Source organism: Peromyscus maniculatus, chromosome X (assembly GCF_049852395.1).
Source record: "Peromyscus maniculatus bairdii isolate BWxNUB_F1_BW_parent chromosome X, HU_Pman_BW_mat_3.1, whole genome shotgun sequence".
NCBI lineage: Eukaryota > Metazoa > Chordata > Mammalia > Rodentia > Cricetidae > Peromyscus > Peromyscus maniculatus.
In genome coordinates this window covers 54,835,886-54,854,063 of record NC_134875.1, presented here as the reverse complement: position 1 = coordinate 54,854,063, position 18,178 = coordinate 54,835,886, and the positions used below count along the sequence as shown (strand labels likewise).

Genomic DNA, 18,178 nt, shown 5'->3' with positions numbered 1-18,178 from the left:
GGTGGAAAAGATTGCACAGTGTGGGTACAGTGTTACAGCCAGTTTTCCTTTTATATAAATAGATTCAAAGCCCACCTAACAAAGATACATTTGCTTATCTTAGAATAATATTACTAGAAACGAATATTATTTATCCTGCTTGTCTATTTCCTTGATTTTCTGGCTTTTCTGCCATAGATGCATAAGTCTACTCCCACCCCCATAAATAAAGACAGGGTTCAAAATGTACACTGGTGGCGCCATTTTCCACCCAGGAACAATAGAGAAAGAGAAGATTTAAAGCTACCAACACATGTTCATGTATCACCAGCTGTTAAGCCATATATTACAGGGCACATGTGCTGTTTTTAAGGCAGCCAGGAACAATGTAATGGACAACAGAAGAGCTGAGCCTGTCTTTTGTTTCCTCAATATAGCAAATGTTCAATTTAGTTATTTCTTTCATTAGGGAGCATTTTCCAACTCCTTTTTATCAGCCAATTCAGAATAAACAACATGGCTTGATTGTCTGGTTAAAATTCAGGAGTACTAAAGTGAGATTCATTACACATTTATCTATAGCTGACAGGGCATGAAAGGAATTGAAAGATTACCTAAAAAATACACATTTGCACACACAAAGCACACCTTTTTTTTCTACTAAAAAAATTGTATTTACTTAGAAGCATTCAGAATGCCAACAAAACAGCTGCAATTTTTTTTGCAATTATAGAGTGGTATTCAGTTAACAGAACAACAATTATCTTCATAATAAGCTGCATCAGAGACAACTGAAGATGAAAAAATTAAACAAAAACAAAAACAAACCCTACCGTCCCCATATATAACTAATTTGTGCTGTGCACCAACAAGAACCTGCTTTAAATTTCCATGCCAATTTACACCCCCCAGACTGTACCAGGCAAGGTTAGTGGCTATTGAGAATACCACCAGGACCGCTGTCTAAAGACACATTTGGTAGTGTGTTAACTATACAAAAAGAGACACTGTACGGTTTAAAAACAAATCTGACACAGCCTTACATTTCAATTTTTTTCTTTAAAAGGAGTGAGTTGTGTGTACAGGGGGGGTTACATGCTTTATAGACAAGGAAAAAAACTGCGCTAGAACCAACTTTTTCATCATCATCATCTTCTTCTTCATCATCGTCTTCCTCTTCTTCCTCCTCTTCCTCATCCTCTTCATCTTCCTCCTCATCTTCCTCTTCCTTCTTTTTCTTGCTCTTTTCAGCCTTGACGACCCCCTTCTTCACCGCATCGGGTTTTCCTTCACCTCTGTAGGCAGCAATATCCTTCTCGTACTTCTCCTTCAGCTTGGCAGCCTTCTTCTCGTAGGGCTGCTTGTCGTCCACAGCGGTGCTGTTCACATCTCCCCCAGCTTCTTCGCCACGTCCCCGATGGACAAGCCGGGGTGCTCTCCTTTGATTTTGGGGCAATACTCAGAACAGAACAAGAAGGCCGAAGGAGGCCTCTTGGGTGCATTGGGGTCCTTGAACTTCTTTTTGGTCTCCCCTTTGGGGGGGGGGTGTAGGTTTTCATTTCGCCCTCATAACGAGCCTTGTCAGCCTTTGCCATGTCTTCAAATTTCCCCTTTTCTTTAGCAGACATAGTCTTCTGCCTTTCTGAGCACTTCTTCGAGAACTCTGAGAAGTTGACAGAAGCATCCGGGTGCTTCTTCTTGTGTTCCTCCTGGCAAGCTTGCACAAAGAATGCATATGAGGACATTTTGCCTCTCGGCTTCTTAGGATCTCCTTTGCCCATGTATAGTTGATTTTCCTCCACGAGGCAGAGTCGCCCAGTGCCCGTCCAGCTCGCGCTTGCCCCGGCGCTGTCTCTATGGAACTCAATGTACTGCAATGGCTGTGAGAGCGGGAGCCAGACGCAGCCTCCTCACTCTCTCCGCTCTGTCTAAAGCACACCTTTTTAAAAAAAGCATTTATGTGTGGCTGAATCATAATGCTCTGTGTTTCCCCCGAGCAGACAAAAATATTTGTGAAGATGCATAGTTTACTGCTGCAGTTCCTGTATGACTAAAGATGACAGCTTCTCATTTCCAGATGTGAAGATGCTTATTCTCACAGGGAAAACATTAAGTAACCTCTCACTCTGTAAGGGAAAAAAGCCTTACCCCCAAATCACTGCAACTACCACTAGCAGCTAAATAAAAGGCAGTGCATTGATGATGAGTGTGTGTGAACTCGTCAGTAAGATGTTATTGAATAGCATTTAGCTTCTCAATTTAGTGTATTTTAGAAATTATTTGTATGCATATGTGTCTGCTTTGTGGGTATGTGCATGTGACTGCAAAATGCCCACAGAAACCAGAGACTTTCAATAGTCAGGGAACTGGAGTTACAGGTGGTTGTGAGCTACCTGACATGCAGGTTGGAAACTGAACTCTTGGGACCTCTGTAAGAGGAACATGCACTCTTAACTACTGAGTCATTTCCCCAGTCCTTAATATTTCTTTTTAAAATAGTGTTTATTTTATTCTGTAAAACATATCTAGCTTCTGCAATTCTCCTTACTCTCTTAAAAAGTATAGACTAAACAGTAAAGGCTCCATTGCTGTGACAAGCTGGGGTAATTAAAAATATTTTCTTGGAAGAAAGGAACATTACTGACTATGCCAAAATATACACATATTAATATGTCTGCTATGAATCTAATGTTTATGCTCACTCATCCCAAAATCACATTGAAATCCTAACTTACCAGATGATAGTATCAGGAGGTAGGGGCTTTGATGAGGTGATTAGGTTGTGAAGATATTATATCCATGAATAGGACTAGTGCTTTGATTTAAAAGAGACCCCTTCTGCTCACTACACAATGAGAAAATACTATTTGTAAATGAGAAATCACCAGATTCAGAATCTGTCAGTACCTTGATCTTAGACTTGCCAGCCTTCAGCACCATGAGAAACAAAACTCTGTTGTTTGTAAGCCACCCATCTTATGGCATTTTGTTGTAGCAGTCTGGACTATGACAGTGCATCATGGTTTCTCTTCCCTGAAATCAAGTATAAGAAAAATCATTCTCTGTGTCAAATCCTGTCTCTCCGTAACAAGGAAAGAAAGATGTGAGATGACTGTCTAGATCACTGATACTGAAAAAATATTGTTGCGGGTTTGCTTGAAGTAATTAAAATTAAACCGATATGCCAATCTCAATTCCCATCATGAAATTATTCAAGCAGATACCTCAATTTCCCAAGGTGTTTTTAATATTCAATTTTAGGGTAGAATAGAAACTGTATCTTGCATGTCCTCTATTTTTTTCTGGAAAAATACCAGCTACTGTCCCCAAAATGAGACTTCATATTATGTCTTAAGAGGAGATTTCCCTGTAAGCAATAATTGTGACAAAAAACTGTCAGACAGAAATCTAGTTTTCTGCTTTGCAAATATCAATTCTGGAAGACAAGATCCATCGCCCTCCCTCTTTTTGATCAGTGATGGGGATCAAACTTGTTACAAAGTGGAAAAATTCTTTTGAAGTTGACTAGAAATTTATGCCTTTCCATAGTCTCAAAGTTTTATCATTGTAGAATTTGGATTATTATAAGTATGATGTAATAATTCTGGAACAAGGAAAATGAATATTTTTGGCTCTGCATAAGTCTAATAACCAAAAGTATGTACAATGGATGAGACTGCTAAATCTGTAGCAGATGGAGTCAATGTGATGAATCATGTATGGTAGAGAGACTTACATTCATAATTTAAATGTCGGTAGACCTGCAATATGGCTCAGCTGGTTAAGGCACTTGCCACCAAGCCTGAGAATTTGAGTTAGAAAGTCGTCCTCTGATCTCTTCACATCTACCATGATGCACACAAGAACACCCCCCCCACACACACACACTCACTCTCTCTCACACACAAGCATATATATATATATATGTATATGTATATATATATATATGCTATTTAAAAATTCACTAACATATGTGTTCATGCCATTTGATGCTTAGTGTAACATTAATGGCCCAAAGTGTGGTGGTCAAGAGAATAAAACATTTTTATATAAAAACTATCTTTTGTGTTCTGATCTGTTTTGTCTACATTTCCATATTTTTCTAATGTTTAGGCAATTTACCAGTCAAGAAAATAAAGACAGTGTGGATATTCTGTTTATATTTTCATAATAGTTTAACATTTAAAAATTATGTTTAAAAATAAAGTAGAAGATTAAGATCCATATTCTGGTCCCCAAACTCTCCACGTATTACAGAAGGGTCTAAAGTAAAAGAAAAATAATCTCCAACCTCCAACTTTTTGAGTTTGTTTCTCAATCACTACTGCATGATAAATATGGAGAGGCACTTGGAGTATCACATAAAAAAATGATCCAGAGACCACATCAGGTAAAGTCTCAGAGAGGCATTGACTGACAGGTCAAGCTGCTATACTGACAAAGAGGAAATGAGAGAAATAAAACCCCACGAACTTTGTATGTTGGTTATTCAAAATGCACTTTTTATTCACTTTGACACAGATGATTTTTTTAAACAACTGGAACAAAGTATCTTATACACATTTTGAGATTTTGAGCAGCACCTGCAACAAGAGGATTGTGGAATACCTCAGGATAAAGTAGAGATGGCTGAGGCAGGTACAAATACACCTGAAATTCATCAATCCACTGAAGACATATGGAATCCGAGCCCCCCCCCAAGCCAAAACATGACAATAAATTAAATAAATATTTCGTATGATGTTTTAATGGACCATTGAAAAACAGTATGCTTCTAATTAGAAATACATTACTCCAAAAATCTACTGTTCATTAAAAAACACCTATTGAAAATATTTCACTGCACATTCTGTATACACAGTCGATTTCAAAATGCATATGCACAGTTTCTGGTACCACAGATGTCAGCTTTTGGTGTTTTTAATCTTACCCAAACTATATGTCAGCACCCACTGGGTGTTACTCACCAAAAAGCCACTGTTTTGTCACTTACTGTTAAGTGCTTGATATTGTAAAGTAATTTGGTAGAAAAAAAAGTATATGGATAATATATGGATAAGAAGAAAGGGGCTTCAGTTTACCTGCCAATCAAATTAACACTTGTCTTGATGGACAGGATGCCTATGAATTGAATTCCCATGTACTTTTATTTTTACTTAAATGACCACATGCCACTCTACAGAGACAAATAGGTTTTGTGAGCTGATGGAGATCTTTATGAAGGCCTGAGATCTACAAATAGAAACTATTAGAAGCAGAGAGCAAGTAGAAAGAGAAGGCCCCTGGTCTCATGCACTTAAAAACAATTACCATTTAATAGTTCTGACATACAGAGTTTCACCCAAACATGATTGTAGCAAAATGACTGTAGAACATTGAAACCAGTGTGGCTGGCTATAGGCATAGGCAGGATAGGAACCAATATTTAAGAGCTGTGGGGTCCCAGTTCTGGCTTTCACTTCTGGCATCTAAATTAATTGGACAATAGGGTCAGGACTATACAATAATTGGAAATACTGAGTAAGTCTGTGTTGAAATATTGTCCTCCTCTTGTCTATGTGGCCAAAAAGTACCAGAGTTCTTAAAGCACATAAGGTCCCATGTGTAAGGCTGATTCCATGTGTGACTACAATGGAGAATTCTAGGCTGTATTCCTGTGAATGCTCCCACCCCATCCCAGGCCTAAATCTCTTTGGGGGGCCTTATCTAACTGTCCCTCTCTACAGTGGGTCAAAATTTTTATCATACATGTTTTAAAGCACAGATTAAAATCTATGCAGATCAAGCAATAAAAACCAGATGGCACATTCATAATACAGTATGTAATTATTGGCAGTCATGGCATTCAAAAATTGTCAAATCATTTTTTGAGCATGGTGTCTTTGGAATATTTTTTAATAGTAGTTGCTGTAAAGGCTAATCCCAAAATGGCTTGAGGATTTTTTAAGGCCCTCTCTATAGTCTTAACTATTATTTTCAGATAAATCCAACCAGAACATGGCACTGACATAGTTTGTAAATTCAGAACTTAAACCTGAAGGAGCCTTAAAACATGTAGCCAGTACAGTAATTCTTTTTACAGTATTTTAACAGATGGGCATCCAGTGACTACTTTTACTGGGAGGGAGCTCACTATTAAGGCAGTCTATTCCATTTTTGAACAAATCTAATTATGAGAAATTCATTCTAACACAAAGCTTTAAAAACAATCTGCTCTTTTGCCAGTTTTAATGTCCTAGTTTGGCCAGCTGAACATTCGGTGAGACATCCCAAGAATCAGATCCTTCCTCTACAACACACAACTGAGTGAAGGAACCTGTGGGAAAAGGCCGTTACTCTCCAATCTTTTTTGAAGCTTTCTTCATGAGCAAGCATGGTGAACCATAGGACCGTCTAAGTTTTAGGCAGAGAGCACTGCACCCAAAGCCACATACTAAGCAGCATCACTAAATTGATAAGTTGTCAAGGAAGCAACATCTCTATGCAGCAGCAGTAGACTGTATGAAGGAAAAGCAGGCCAACCATGTATTTGCAAAGGGGGTTGGCATATTTAAGCATAATCCATTCACTAGTGTCCTGTGACTCAAACACATGGATTAGAATCAACCTCCAATGTCATTAAAGTATTTTTTAAGTTCATTATTGAGATGATTTTTTTAAGTTCATGAGATTAAACCATATGTAAGGATTTGAACAAGTCAGTGTGCAATTTTAAAAATCTACATTCCTAATCATCTCCACCACATTTTTCTAATTCCTGCTTAGAAATCCTTGCTTCCATTGTTATTTTCAGAATCTTATTTTTCCCTTTGGTAGAAATGGCATCAATTGCTTGGCAAAAGTCTGGTGGTGGCATCTGCTCGCTGGTTAACGGAACACTTTAAGCTCTTTCACTCCATCATGCGGCTGGCTTCTAGGTTTAAACCGTGATTTAAAAACACTCAAATCTCTCAGGACTGACACTTTCTGAAGGGTCCTGAGACACACAGGAAGGGAACATAGCAGAAATCACGCAAAATACACTTGGCTCAATAAAGCTTTTTTTAAAACTGCTCTACGACTTCAATTTGAAAGGTTCTGTTTCAAAAGTAGAACCTTATCTTTTACTCTCACACGTGCGCACGTGTGTGTGTGTGTGTGTGTGTGTGTGTGTGTGTGTGTGTGTGTGTGTGTGTGTATACTACCAGAGGGCACAGTAGTTCTTACACTATGGACTAGCCAACTTCGTGCACACTTCTGAACAGAGTCCCTATTCTAACAGCATGAAGAACTTGCTTTGGAGCTGCTGTTCAAATCAATGGTGTGACCTAACATGCAATGTTCCAGCTGTTCTTCTACAGCTAACACCTGCCTAACAGCTTCTTCAAAGGCCACTGTCACATTAGTATCATCTTTGGCACTTGTTTCTAGATAAGGGTAATTTCCATTCTCCAGGCACCAGGCTTGTGCCTCCTCAGTCGTCACTTGCCTATCCTCTTTATCTACCTTGTTACCCAGAACCACAAAGGGGAAATGCTCCGGGTCCTTTACATCTGCATAGTAGATGAATTCTTTTTGCCAGTTACCAAGGTTCTCGAAGCTCTGCCGGTCATCCACACTGAAGGTCAGCAGGCAGCAGTCTGCTCCCCTGTAGAATGGTGTTCTAAGGCTCTTGAAGCGTTCCTGCCCTGCAGTGTCCCAAATCTGAAGTGTCACAAAGCGTCCATCTACCTCCAGATCTCGATTTAAGAACTCTACCCCTATAGTGTGGAAAGCCTGGGAGTCAAACTTGTTGGTTACATAACGGTTCATGAGTGAGCTTTTCCCAACTCCACCATCACCCAAGAGAATGACCTTTAAGAGAAGGGATTTTCCACTCATTGTTGCAACACGAAACAAGGAGAAGTTTGCAAACCAATGAACCTGAAAATACATGAAAATGCAGGAAGGAAAATAGTTAAATCTGAAACAAATCAACTTCATAGAAATTTTCCCTGAATTATGAGGCCCCTGATAATGATCTTACATGATCATTACTTAATTTAAAACAAGGGAAAAAAAGAAAACTCTTTTAATAAAAGAGGGAAAGCTAGTATTTTTTTTCCCTTGAAGCTTCTTACCTGGGCAAGGAATGGCTGAATGCCATGAGTAAACCAACTAGCAGACAGCTCCATAATTTGTTCAGTTCTGACACTACTCTAGGTGAGAGATCCTAGAACAGGTATGCCACTCAAATGTGTGACCATATTAGTTTCCAGTTTGGACAGTTCTAAACAGGATGCAAATATGAAACTTATTTGAGGTTTAACGTTTGCTTCTGAGGGACCTAAGTGTTACTGAAAGGTATATAAGCTTTTCTTGATTCTGTCAAGTCAAGATCTGGGTCCCAATTAGACTGGACCCAAGAATATGGAAAAAAGAAAAATTTCAATTTTTTCTAAGCATTTTCTCCCATTATACTTGCATTGAGATGAATACTCTAACAAGAAATGGATCTTCAGTAATTTTTTCTTCATGGTACAATGACATTTAAGTTTATGATAGTTAACTAATATCAATATAACAGGTATTCTCCAAAGGAGGATCTTATGAGATTCTTGATTTTAAGTTTTAATACCACAAAACCAATATATGAAAAGTCATGTTAAAATATAAAGCACTAATAATCATGTAGCAATTTTCCCATTACCTACACAAAATATTTTTACATGGACTACCTGGAATATATGTTAAAATAAAATAATCTGTTAGGTACTGTCACATTGGGTCTATCCTGGAAATTCAACAATGTTGATATTAATTGGGTAAGGTAACATTTATGTAAGAGCCTCAAAAGAAGGAAACCTAAACCCTGACCAAGAAGTGCATGAGAAAGAGATTCTAGAAGCACACACATTTAAAAGGGATTTTGAAAGACATAACAGTCCTTTAAATTATTTTTTGAATGATTTTTAAAATTATAAATATTGACTTTTAACAGAGGAAATTGTAAAATATCAAAATTCATAACATGATCTCATGAAATACTTACCCAGCTGTGTTTTATTTTTTCACAATTTCAGCCCTCTCTTATGTCCCTCTTGCTGCTTTATTCTCTTATTAGGGCTCTAAAAAACAGAATTGGAAGCAGATTTTTAATAATCTATAATAAAATGAAAATAAATCTCTAGAAAAAAACATATTCAATTCAGGGAGAAATCCCATAGCAATCTCAAGCAATCTGTGGAGAATTCCCACAAATACACTTAAAAGTTCAAAATGTCGCAGGTGTTTAATGTGATCAAAGTAATTTTATTACCCAAACTTCAATTTACCCTAATCTGATTGTACTTTGTGTGATTAAAAAAAAACTGTTGTCTTTTTGCTGAATGTTCTATTCAAAGTAAAAGTAAGTAAAAGCAAGTAAGTGATATTCCAAGAAGTCAAATTTGGGAGAGTGAAAGCAGAGGAGTTTAAGATAAATCCTAGACAATTTTCCTTCCATTTATACCTACCAACACTCCCACTTCGAAAACCACCAGTGCACCCACCAATCTGCCTCAAGGCAGTCTGCAATTGATTCTCATGATCAGAGAAGAAATCATTAATATGTTTATGGGCTTACAGTATACTTTCTGAGCTAATTATTTTATCGACAAGTTGATGGTATCTGTCTTGAACCCAAGATTTTGTTTGGTTGGTTTTTGAGACAAAGTCTCTCTATGTAGCCCAAGATGGTCAGGAGCTCACTATGTAGCTTGAGATGGCCTTAAACTCCTGATTCTTCTGCCTCAGTCCTTCCAAGTAATGAGGTTATAGGTATTCACAATCATGCCTGGCTTGAACACAGGTTTTAATATTTAGCTGTCCTTAATACAAACACATATTTGTTTAATATTAATAGTTAATTGTGGCATATATTAATGACGCAAAACTAGAATAGTGGTCCAAAAAGACAAATAATTCCTATGCTTGTTAAGTATGTTTGTTGAGGAATAAATAAGCTCAACTGCTTAACTATTTTATGTTGTTTCACAAAGCTGATCACGTATTTTTTGACTATCTGATTCAGTAGCTAAAATGTAAGCAACATCTATGTTGATAAGCTTTATCCTCCTTCTTAGGCTAAATCTACTCTATAGAATCTGAAATTTCTTACCATTTCTGTTAGCTTGGTTTTTGTCCACACTTCTGCCTTCAAATTTCTGTCTTTGGAACTGTAGCTCAAGTGACAAATATCTCTTGAAATGATGGTGAAACATATGTGTTAGCACAGTTTTTAATTCTCCTGTTTTGTTTGGCTTTGCTTTTGATATGCTGGAGAGGGCCACAGGGCCTCAGTGGGCTAGGAAAGTCCTCTACCACTGAGCTATGCTTACACTTCATACTTTATTTTTAATACTATTTTACAATATAATTTTATAGTTCAAAACTCTTCAACTCTCATTTTTTAAAAGCAACATAAGGGAGTACAAATTTGTGTGAACTATAGATGGCTGGTATAAAAGATAGATACCATATGAGTTTCCTTAAATACCTAGAAAATGGGTGTTACCATCATTAAATAATTCACTAACTCTACTTTCCCAGCTGTGGATAAACTCAGTAGAGGGGTCAAACCCACAGTGAATATGGCAACTAAATGCCCAGCTCTAGGAATTATCTAATTGGCAGTGTGCACACATAATTCTAGGTACATAAACTATATGGTATGGGAAAAAGAGGGTCATCCTTGCTACTATACCATTCATTTGTTTTATGGAGATATTAGTTCCTTCTTGTTCTTAAATGTGTAACAATACCTGGCGAGCATCTGCATATGGCATGGAGTCTCAGTGTTGAAGCGATCTTCAGGATCTTCTGGTATAACCCTTTAACTGATGTTTGAGAAAGCACTGAGTGCCTACTGTGTGCTGTGTCATTACCAACGTGACATGCTACACCAGCGGTTCTCAACCTTCCTAATGCTGCAACCCTTTAATACAGTCCCTCCTGTTGTGGTGACCACTAACTATACAATTATTTTGTTGCGACTTCACAACTGTAATTTTGCAGCTGTTGTAATGTAAACACCTGATAGGCAGAATATCTGATATGTTATGATATAATATGACCCCTGTGAAAGGGTCATTTGAGAACCATTGCTCTACATCCTCCTCCACCATCTCCAAATCCCATGTATTTGCTAAAAGTGGAAAGATATAGTTTAGGCTGGTCTCCTTGCCTTCAGTCACTATATCCTGCTGACTTGGCCTCAAATACCCATTTCCAGTCCTCTACTTCTATCTCCATCTTAAAAATTAGACTCCCATGCAGGGCAGTGGTGGCGCACACCTTTAATTCCAGCACTTGGGAGGCAGAGGCAGGTGGATATTTGTGAGTTCGAGGCCAGCCTGATCTACAGAGCAAGATCCAGGAAAGGTGCCAAGCTACACAGAGAAACCCTGTCTCGAAAAACCACAAAAAAAAAATTAGACTCCTGCTGGGTTGCCCAAGCTGGTGTCAGGGCTCATGGTCTAAAATAATTTATCCTCTTTTCCGTTCCATGCTTCATTGCAGGCATTCATCACTGCACATGGTTTTGTTGCCTTTTGGCCAGCAATTTCTCACATCTAAGTTATGAGAGGCTTTCAGGTCTTCTCTCCCCACCTCTGGTCTCTCCTCACCCAATCTACTTTGTAAAGTTTAGCACTTGAACACCAATACATGTAGATATGTTTGGAAATGTTTAAGGCAAGGACTTGCCCATAAGGAATTTACAAATGAACATCCAAGCTTCAGTCTCACAGTAGGGACCGAGGATGGGACTCAGTGGTAGCAGCACTTCTCTAACGGGTATGAGGCGCTGGGTTGGATCCTCAGTGGAGTTCTATTTCACACTGGAGAAAGAACGTAGGGTAACTACTGCTCAAAGCAGTTAAATATATTTTTAAAATAACCAGGAGAGGGAGTACCTCAATTGGTGCAGTATTTGAATGCACTGAGTTTGACCCTCAGCACCATATAAAGCCAGGCATGGTGGCAGATATGTATAACTGTGGCACCCAGGAAGTGGATTCAGGAAGATCAGAAGTTCAAGATCATACTCAGCTACAGGAGTTCAAGTCCATTCTGGGACATATAAGGACATGTAGAGAGGAGTGAGTGCTTGACAGGTATGTAAAGGCGACGAGAGAGTGCTGGAGGTGAGAAAAACCAGAATGCATTCTATACCTGTATGAAACTGTCAGTGATCCAATTTAATAAAAATTATTTGGACATTTTATAAAGGAAAATAAAACATTTCATAGTCCTTTATAGTAAAAAAAAATATATGAAAGTCCCCAGCACGTAGAAATGGTTAATATTTAAGGAAATGGAAGCAATTATTACCCTTCAATCATTATACATTGTATATTTATATCAAATGATCATATTGTACCCCACAAATATGTCCACCTTTCTGTCTCAATAAAACATCTCATTTTTTTGCATTTGATGGTATTATTACACTGCTTGATGTTGTTAATAGACTTCTTTTAGAAAAAAACATGTCTTCCCTAACCAATTGATTTAAAGGTCCTCTGCTTATGTATGTCTTTGAAGCCTCTTCAGCATGTGGTACCAGAATCCATCATAGAAATAAGCAATAAGTATTTATAATTTAACATATTAGGTAGGTACCCAGAATTAATGCCTTGGAATTTATGCCAACAATCGATCCATGATCCTGTAAGACATCCAAATGTTATCACATATAATGTAACTAAAATTACATCTGGATCCCTTTCCAGACAGAACTTAACAGAAATTCCACCTGTTGAAAGTCAATGGAAGCTTTCCATTACCCTCTTGCTACACTCACATTTTAAAATAAATATATATATTTTCAACAGTATCTCCATTCCTACCAAAACCAAGAGGAGAATAATGATCTCCATTTTGTTTTTAGTGGAGGCTGTCATCTTTGTCATTATGTATGAAGGTGAGGGTGATAAACATTAGTTCATATTCAAAGTGAAAAGAGCCATCACAGTATAACAATCAATGAAATCAAATTCCCTCCCCCAGGAGAAGCCAAATTTGATCCAACATGAAAAGAAGAAAGCATTAAGTAGAGACTTAGACTTTTTGATAACAACAAATATATCTAACACGAAGGTGAAATTCAGTATGGCTCCCATATTATGCTAGATCTGAACTGAATATCCTTATATCCTTTTTTCTTTTCTTTCCTTTTTTATTTTTTAATTCCCAGCACTGGGAATCAAACCTAGGGCACTGTGCCTTAAACACTCCACCACTAAGCTACACTTCCAGCTCTTGGACCATAATATTTATTCTAATTTTGGTCCCATTCAGAGAAATATCTGGCTTTGACTCAAATATTGTCTTGGATAATAAGATGAATCAGGAATTCATATAACTAATATTCTTAGCTCTCTATTCTTCAGTGCACTTGAAACCTTTTGAATCAGCTATGTTTGCACCCACATAGGTTTATTAAAATTACCGTATTTAGTTGGGGGTGCTTGAGATTAGGAGCAGAGGGAATAAAATAAAGAAAGGTTGAACCTTTTAAAATAATGCATTTTTATTATGATTACGGAGAGAAAAGAGGCACACACACACGCAAACTGGCAGCGTCAGTTCAGTTTCCATGGGGGTGGAATGATGCTCACAATCAGTAATGCAGGTTGTTTGGTAGCAGGTCTTGACAGGGGTGTGTACTGCAGGGCTTGGTGGGGGAAGAAGGGGAGCTAGACAATGGATGAGAGTGGCCCTAATGGACGTCTGCACAGGGGAGGGGACATGCTTGAGGAAAGCCCATCTTGTGGCGACATGCTGATTAGGGCTATTCAGTTTACTGTTTAATCCTGAAATATTATTCAGAAATACTGCACCGGAGTAATGGGTGTGGCTTTCTTTAACGTATGTGAAAAATCAACACAAGTAAGAAATGATTGATCTTTGAGACCCTCTAATTTAAATGGTGTAGGTTGCTTCCCATACAACCTGATGCTGGAAAGGGGATTGTTTTACGGCAGGGGAAGCCCTGTGACGCACTCAATTTACTTTGCAGAGCTCAGTTATCAGCTACACCTATGCTACAAAGTCTAGATGCCATATCTGTCATACCACCGAAATGCTATTCCTAACTTCATGCTGGCATTTACATCATATATGCAACTAAGTGTTCAGTGTGGAAATGCATGTCTAATCTTTCACTCCTCATAATAGTTCTGGGCCAATAAGCCCAAAGACACACTTGATAGGAACTTGGCACTGTCCCCAGGCCACGTCTTCCTTAATAGGCTGCCTGGAAGTAAAGGTTTTCCGGACACTAATAAAACGTCCTTAGGAGACCAGGAATGTTGGCATCTCTACGACAGGAATACTGTTTGAGCATTGGGAACTTAGAAAGTGAAACGTCGCACATAGTCCCAACTACCTCAGACCCAGGTCTTCTCACCTCATCAGCTCCTAGAGCCAGTCGACTGTGGCGCATGCGCAGTGAACCACACCCGCTCCCCACGGAGCCCTGCGCCTCTCTGTCCCGCTCTGGCAGCCACTCCAGATTACTCAGCAACGCCCCCCTCCACCATCACCTACCTCCGACTACAAGCTCAGCAGCTTCTAGGCCCCTTGAGTGGGGTGCGAGTAACCCCGGCGATGACCTAAGCTGCCCTTTCCCCCTCTCCCCACAGGCCCCCCACCTCCTGGCCTCCCGGGTCCACCAGCCCTAGCCCCCTCTTGCTGCCCACGCGCGGACACCTTACCCAACACAATGGGAGGGAGGATGGACAGGGCGACAGATGCCAGGCAGCTCGGCTCTGCGTGCCTCCAGCCTGGCTCCTCCGCGACCAGGTCACAGCTCGCGCTGCCGCCTCGTCCTCAGTGGGGCAGCAAGTGCAGCTCGGACCTCGGTGGCCTGACAGCTGCCGCTCGCTCCCGCCGCTGCCGCCGCGCAGCGTCTCGCGCCCGCGCCCGCGCCCGCCAGGGGAGGGGGCGGGGCCCGCGCCGCCTCCTCGTGCCCCCTTCTTGACGCTGGGGACCCACGGTAGCCGCCGCCCGCCGGCTCCTGTGGCTTGCTCTTCCTTCATGCTCAGTTGTCCAACCGGCATCTCCCTCATCTCTCTTCCCCTCCCAGCTGATTAGGAGTCACAGTCACAATGGACCATCAAATAATTGCTCTGGCAGCTTAGCATCTCTTCGGCCTGGGATCTAACGTCTCAGGCAGAGCTAGCTATAGCATCATTTCCTGCAATGACTCTTCCATTTACCTCATTTGCCAAAGAAACACATCTTTCATTTCTTGTTGTATCTGTTCTGTTTTGTTTTTGTCCCAAGAGGTAGTACATACACCGTCTTGCTTCAAATTGTACAGGAAAACACATGATCACAACACATTAGTAGGCCCTATTGGTGCCTTTTTGCTCAAAAAATTCTCATGACGCTTCAAAAGGAAAGATTGACATCTGTAACTCAGCCACAGAAAACACGTAGCCCTTTATGCCTCCTTATCAATTACTATTCTAGAGAATCACAGACAGCAGTACTTGAGGCTCCAGGAACTGTTACTGTCAATGTTCCAATTATGCCCAGCCACCAAACTAGTCCCTCCTGATTTCCTGTGGTCCTCTGGTATCTTCGACTAGTTTGTGATTAACCTGCCTCTCTCCACCCTCATAATCAAAGGAAGGCAAATCTCTTCAAGTAATTGAGCCCGCACTCCATCTTTTTCTCAGTTACATTCATGTCTTAAGCTTCACTGCTTTCTGAACACCCATTCCTGTATGGCACTGCCCCCTTCCACCATATGTTCCTCACACACACCATCTCTCCATGTATACCACTCTCTCCCGATCTTTTCACAAGGCAAAACAACCAATCTCAGCAAGGCTCTGCTTAAATGCCACTTGTAAGGATAGGGTAGCTTTTCTCCATAATCCCATAATGAAGACTGCCTCAATTCATCTCTTATAGCCTCTTGTAGCTTGCTATGCTTGCATTTCACACCACAATCATATAATGTGTGATTATGTACATAATACATATATATATACATATATTACATACTTATTTGGTTACAACTGTCTCCTTCACTGAACTATACTGCACTGTAGTTTCAGATACTGTGTTTAAGTTCACAACTAGATCCCCCAAGAGCAAGATGCATATTATGCACTAAGAAAGTATTTATTAAATATGAATCAATAATGTATCACCAATAAATTTTGATATTTTAAATTAAATGGAGCTAATGGAATCCCTTGCATGGTTTAAACCCACCTCACTGCTCACATAAACACACTACTCTTGGGATGGGAAGAAGATACATACCATGCTTTAAAGTAATTTTTACTGATTCTAATCTTCAAAAAAAAAAGAAAGAAAAGAAATTTACTGAGAAAATTACTTCTACAGCTTGGATATGGTTCATCCTTCAACGGTTCATGTGTTGAAGTTTGGTCCTCAGTATTAGGGTGGTAGGACCTTGAAGAGATAGAGCCTGGTGGAATGTCATTAGGTACTGACAGTGGAATCATCAGGAATGGATTAATGATGAACTCACAAAGTGGGTTGTGTTTCTCAGGAGTGAGCTAAAGGTTATGGTAGTGAAATGCTACAAATTAAGGACACACCATGTACTTGTCTCCGGTATGCCCTTTTTTGCTTCTTCATCATGTTGTTACCCATCCAGGGACCTCTCATTAAGATACTGGTGGCATTCTGTTTCTCTATGATGGTTGATCAAAACAAGCATCTTCACAAGTTTCACAGCCTCAGGTAATTTGGAATAGGTGTACAAAATGGATTAAGGTCTGAATATTTGTATGTATATATTTAATCTATATATGTGTAGTATTTGTACATATATACTTTATGTTTACTATGTTTTTTATATATACATTATAAAACACAGAACACTAAAACATTCCAACACAGAAATTGTTAAAGAAAGAAAAAGAAAGTATGCTGCTGTTACAACACTTATTTCTGAACTCCAATGAAATGTTTTGTGAAGAGCTCTAAATAAATATCTTCAGGCATAATAATTTATTGTTCTCTTCCCAGGAATGCTGTTTTCTGAAAGTTTTTTTTATCAGTCTTTAAGAATTTCTCAAACCTACATATACTTGTTAAAGGCTTCTTTTATTTCTAGGCTTAGATGCCTAGTTCTGTAGTCAGGATCTCATGACTGCTAAAGACACCACACTGCTTGAAACCCTAGGGGTAAGCAAAACCTTATGTTAATCCAGAGACTCCTAAATGCAAATTCTACATGAAAAACATTTTATAGCTCTTATAAGAAGCCCTGAACTAGGCAAGGAATTCTTAGATATAGTACCAATGATAAGAGATAGTTGACTCCTTCAGAATGAAAATAACTTTTATACTTCAAAAGACACATCAAAGTTCTCCCCGAGATAGCCATCTCCACAATACAAAGACTGATTTGTACAGCATCACCAACAAAAAGTTGAAATACTGCGCTTGCTGGTTACTTTGTATCATGTAAATTTGCTTCAATTTTCTAATTTGTAAATGTAGGAAATAGTAATACTGTGATAATCATATAGACTTATCTGTATATGAAGAAGTGCCTTTGATTTAAGTAAGTAATCAAGGAATGTTAGTACTATTAACAGAATGGAAATATCTTGGACACTAAATTTACTATGCTTTTGAAAAAATAAGACACTATCAAGGGGTTGGGGAGATAGCTCATCATAAAGTGGATGGCATGAAAGCGTGAGGGGCTAAAATCAGATTCCCCGAATCCATGTAAAATGCAGAGCATATACCATGGCAGTGTGCATCTGTAACCCCAGACAGTTTCCTAGAACTCATTGATTAGTGCGTCCAGTCAATCTGTTAACTCAAGGTTTAGTGAGAGTCCCTGTCTCAAAACCAGTGTGTAAAGCAACAAAGAAGGAACCTGAGGTCAACCTCTGGCCTTCACACACATATGTGCACACACTCACATGAACAGAGAAATGAACACAAATAATAATAATAATAATAATAATAATAATAATAATTTTAAAAAATGAAACCTGCTGAGCATGGTAGCCCATATCTTTAATTACAGCATTTGGGAGGCAGGATCAGATGGACCTCTATGAGTTAGAGGCCAGCCTGGAAGGTGTACATAATCCAGGAAAGCTAGGGCATTGGGGGACCCTGTCTCAAAATAAATAAACAAAAGAATCTGAGGTTAAAAAATAAATGAATAAAAAAGCAGATAATCTGAGTA

General features: G+C 39.1%; 1 protein-coding gene and 1 pseudogene across 1 annotated transcript; both read right to left on the bottom strand.

Moving 5' to 3' along the window:
• Positions 1-607: 607 nt before the first annotated feature.
• Positions 608-2,362, bottom strand: LOC102903604 (high mobility group protein B1 pseudogene; annotated as a pseudogene).
• Positions 2,363-7,088: 4,726 nt separating this feature from the next.
• Rab9b (RAB9B, member RAS oncogene family) lies at positions 7,089-14,912 on the bottom strand. Its single transcript, XM_015991279.3, has 3 exons — positions 14,697-14,912; positions 8,990-9,065; positions 7,089-7,881 (listed from the first exon to the last, which is right to left on the bottom strand). The coding sequence occupies exon 3, from the start codon at positions 7,837-7,839 to the stop codon at positions 7,234-7,236; it is 606 nt and encodes a 201-aa protein (XP_015846765.1). The 5' UTR covers positions 7,840-7,881; positions 8,990-9,065; positions 14,697-14,912; the 3' UTR covers positions 7,089-7,233.
• Positions 14,913-18,178: the final 3,266 nt, after the last annotated feature.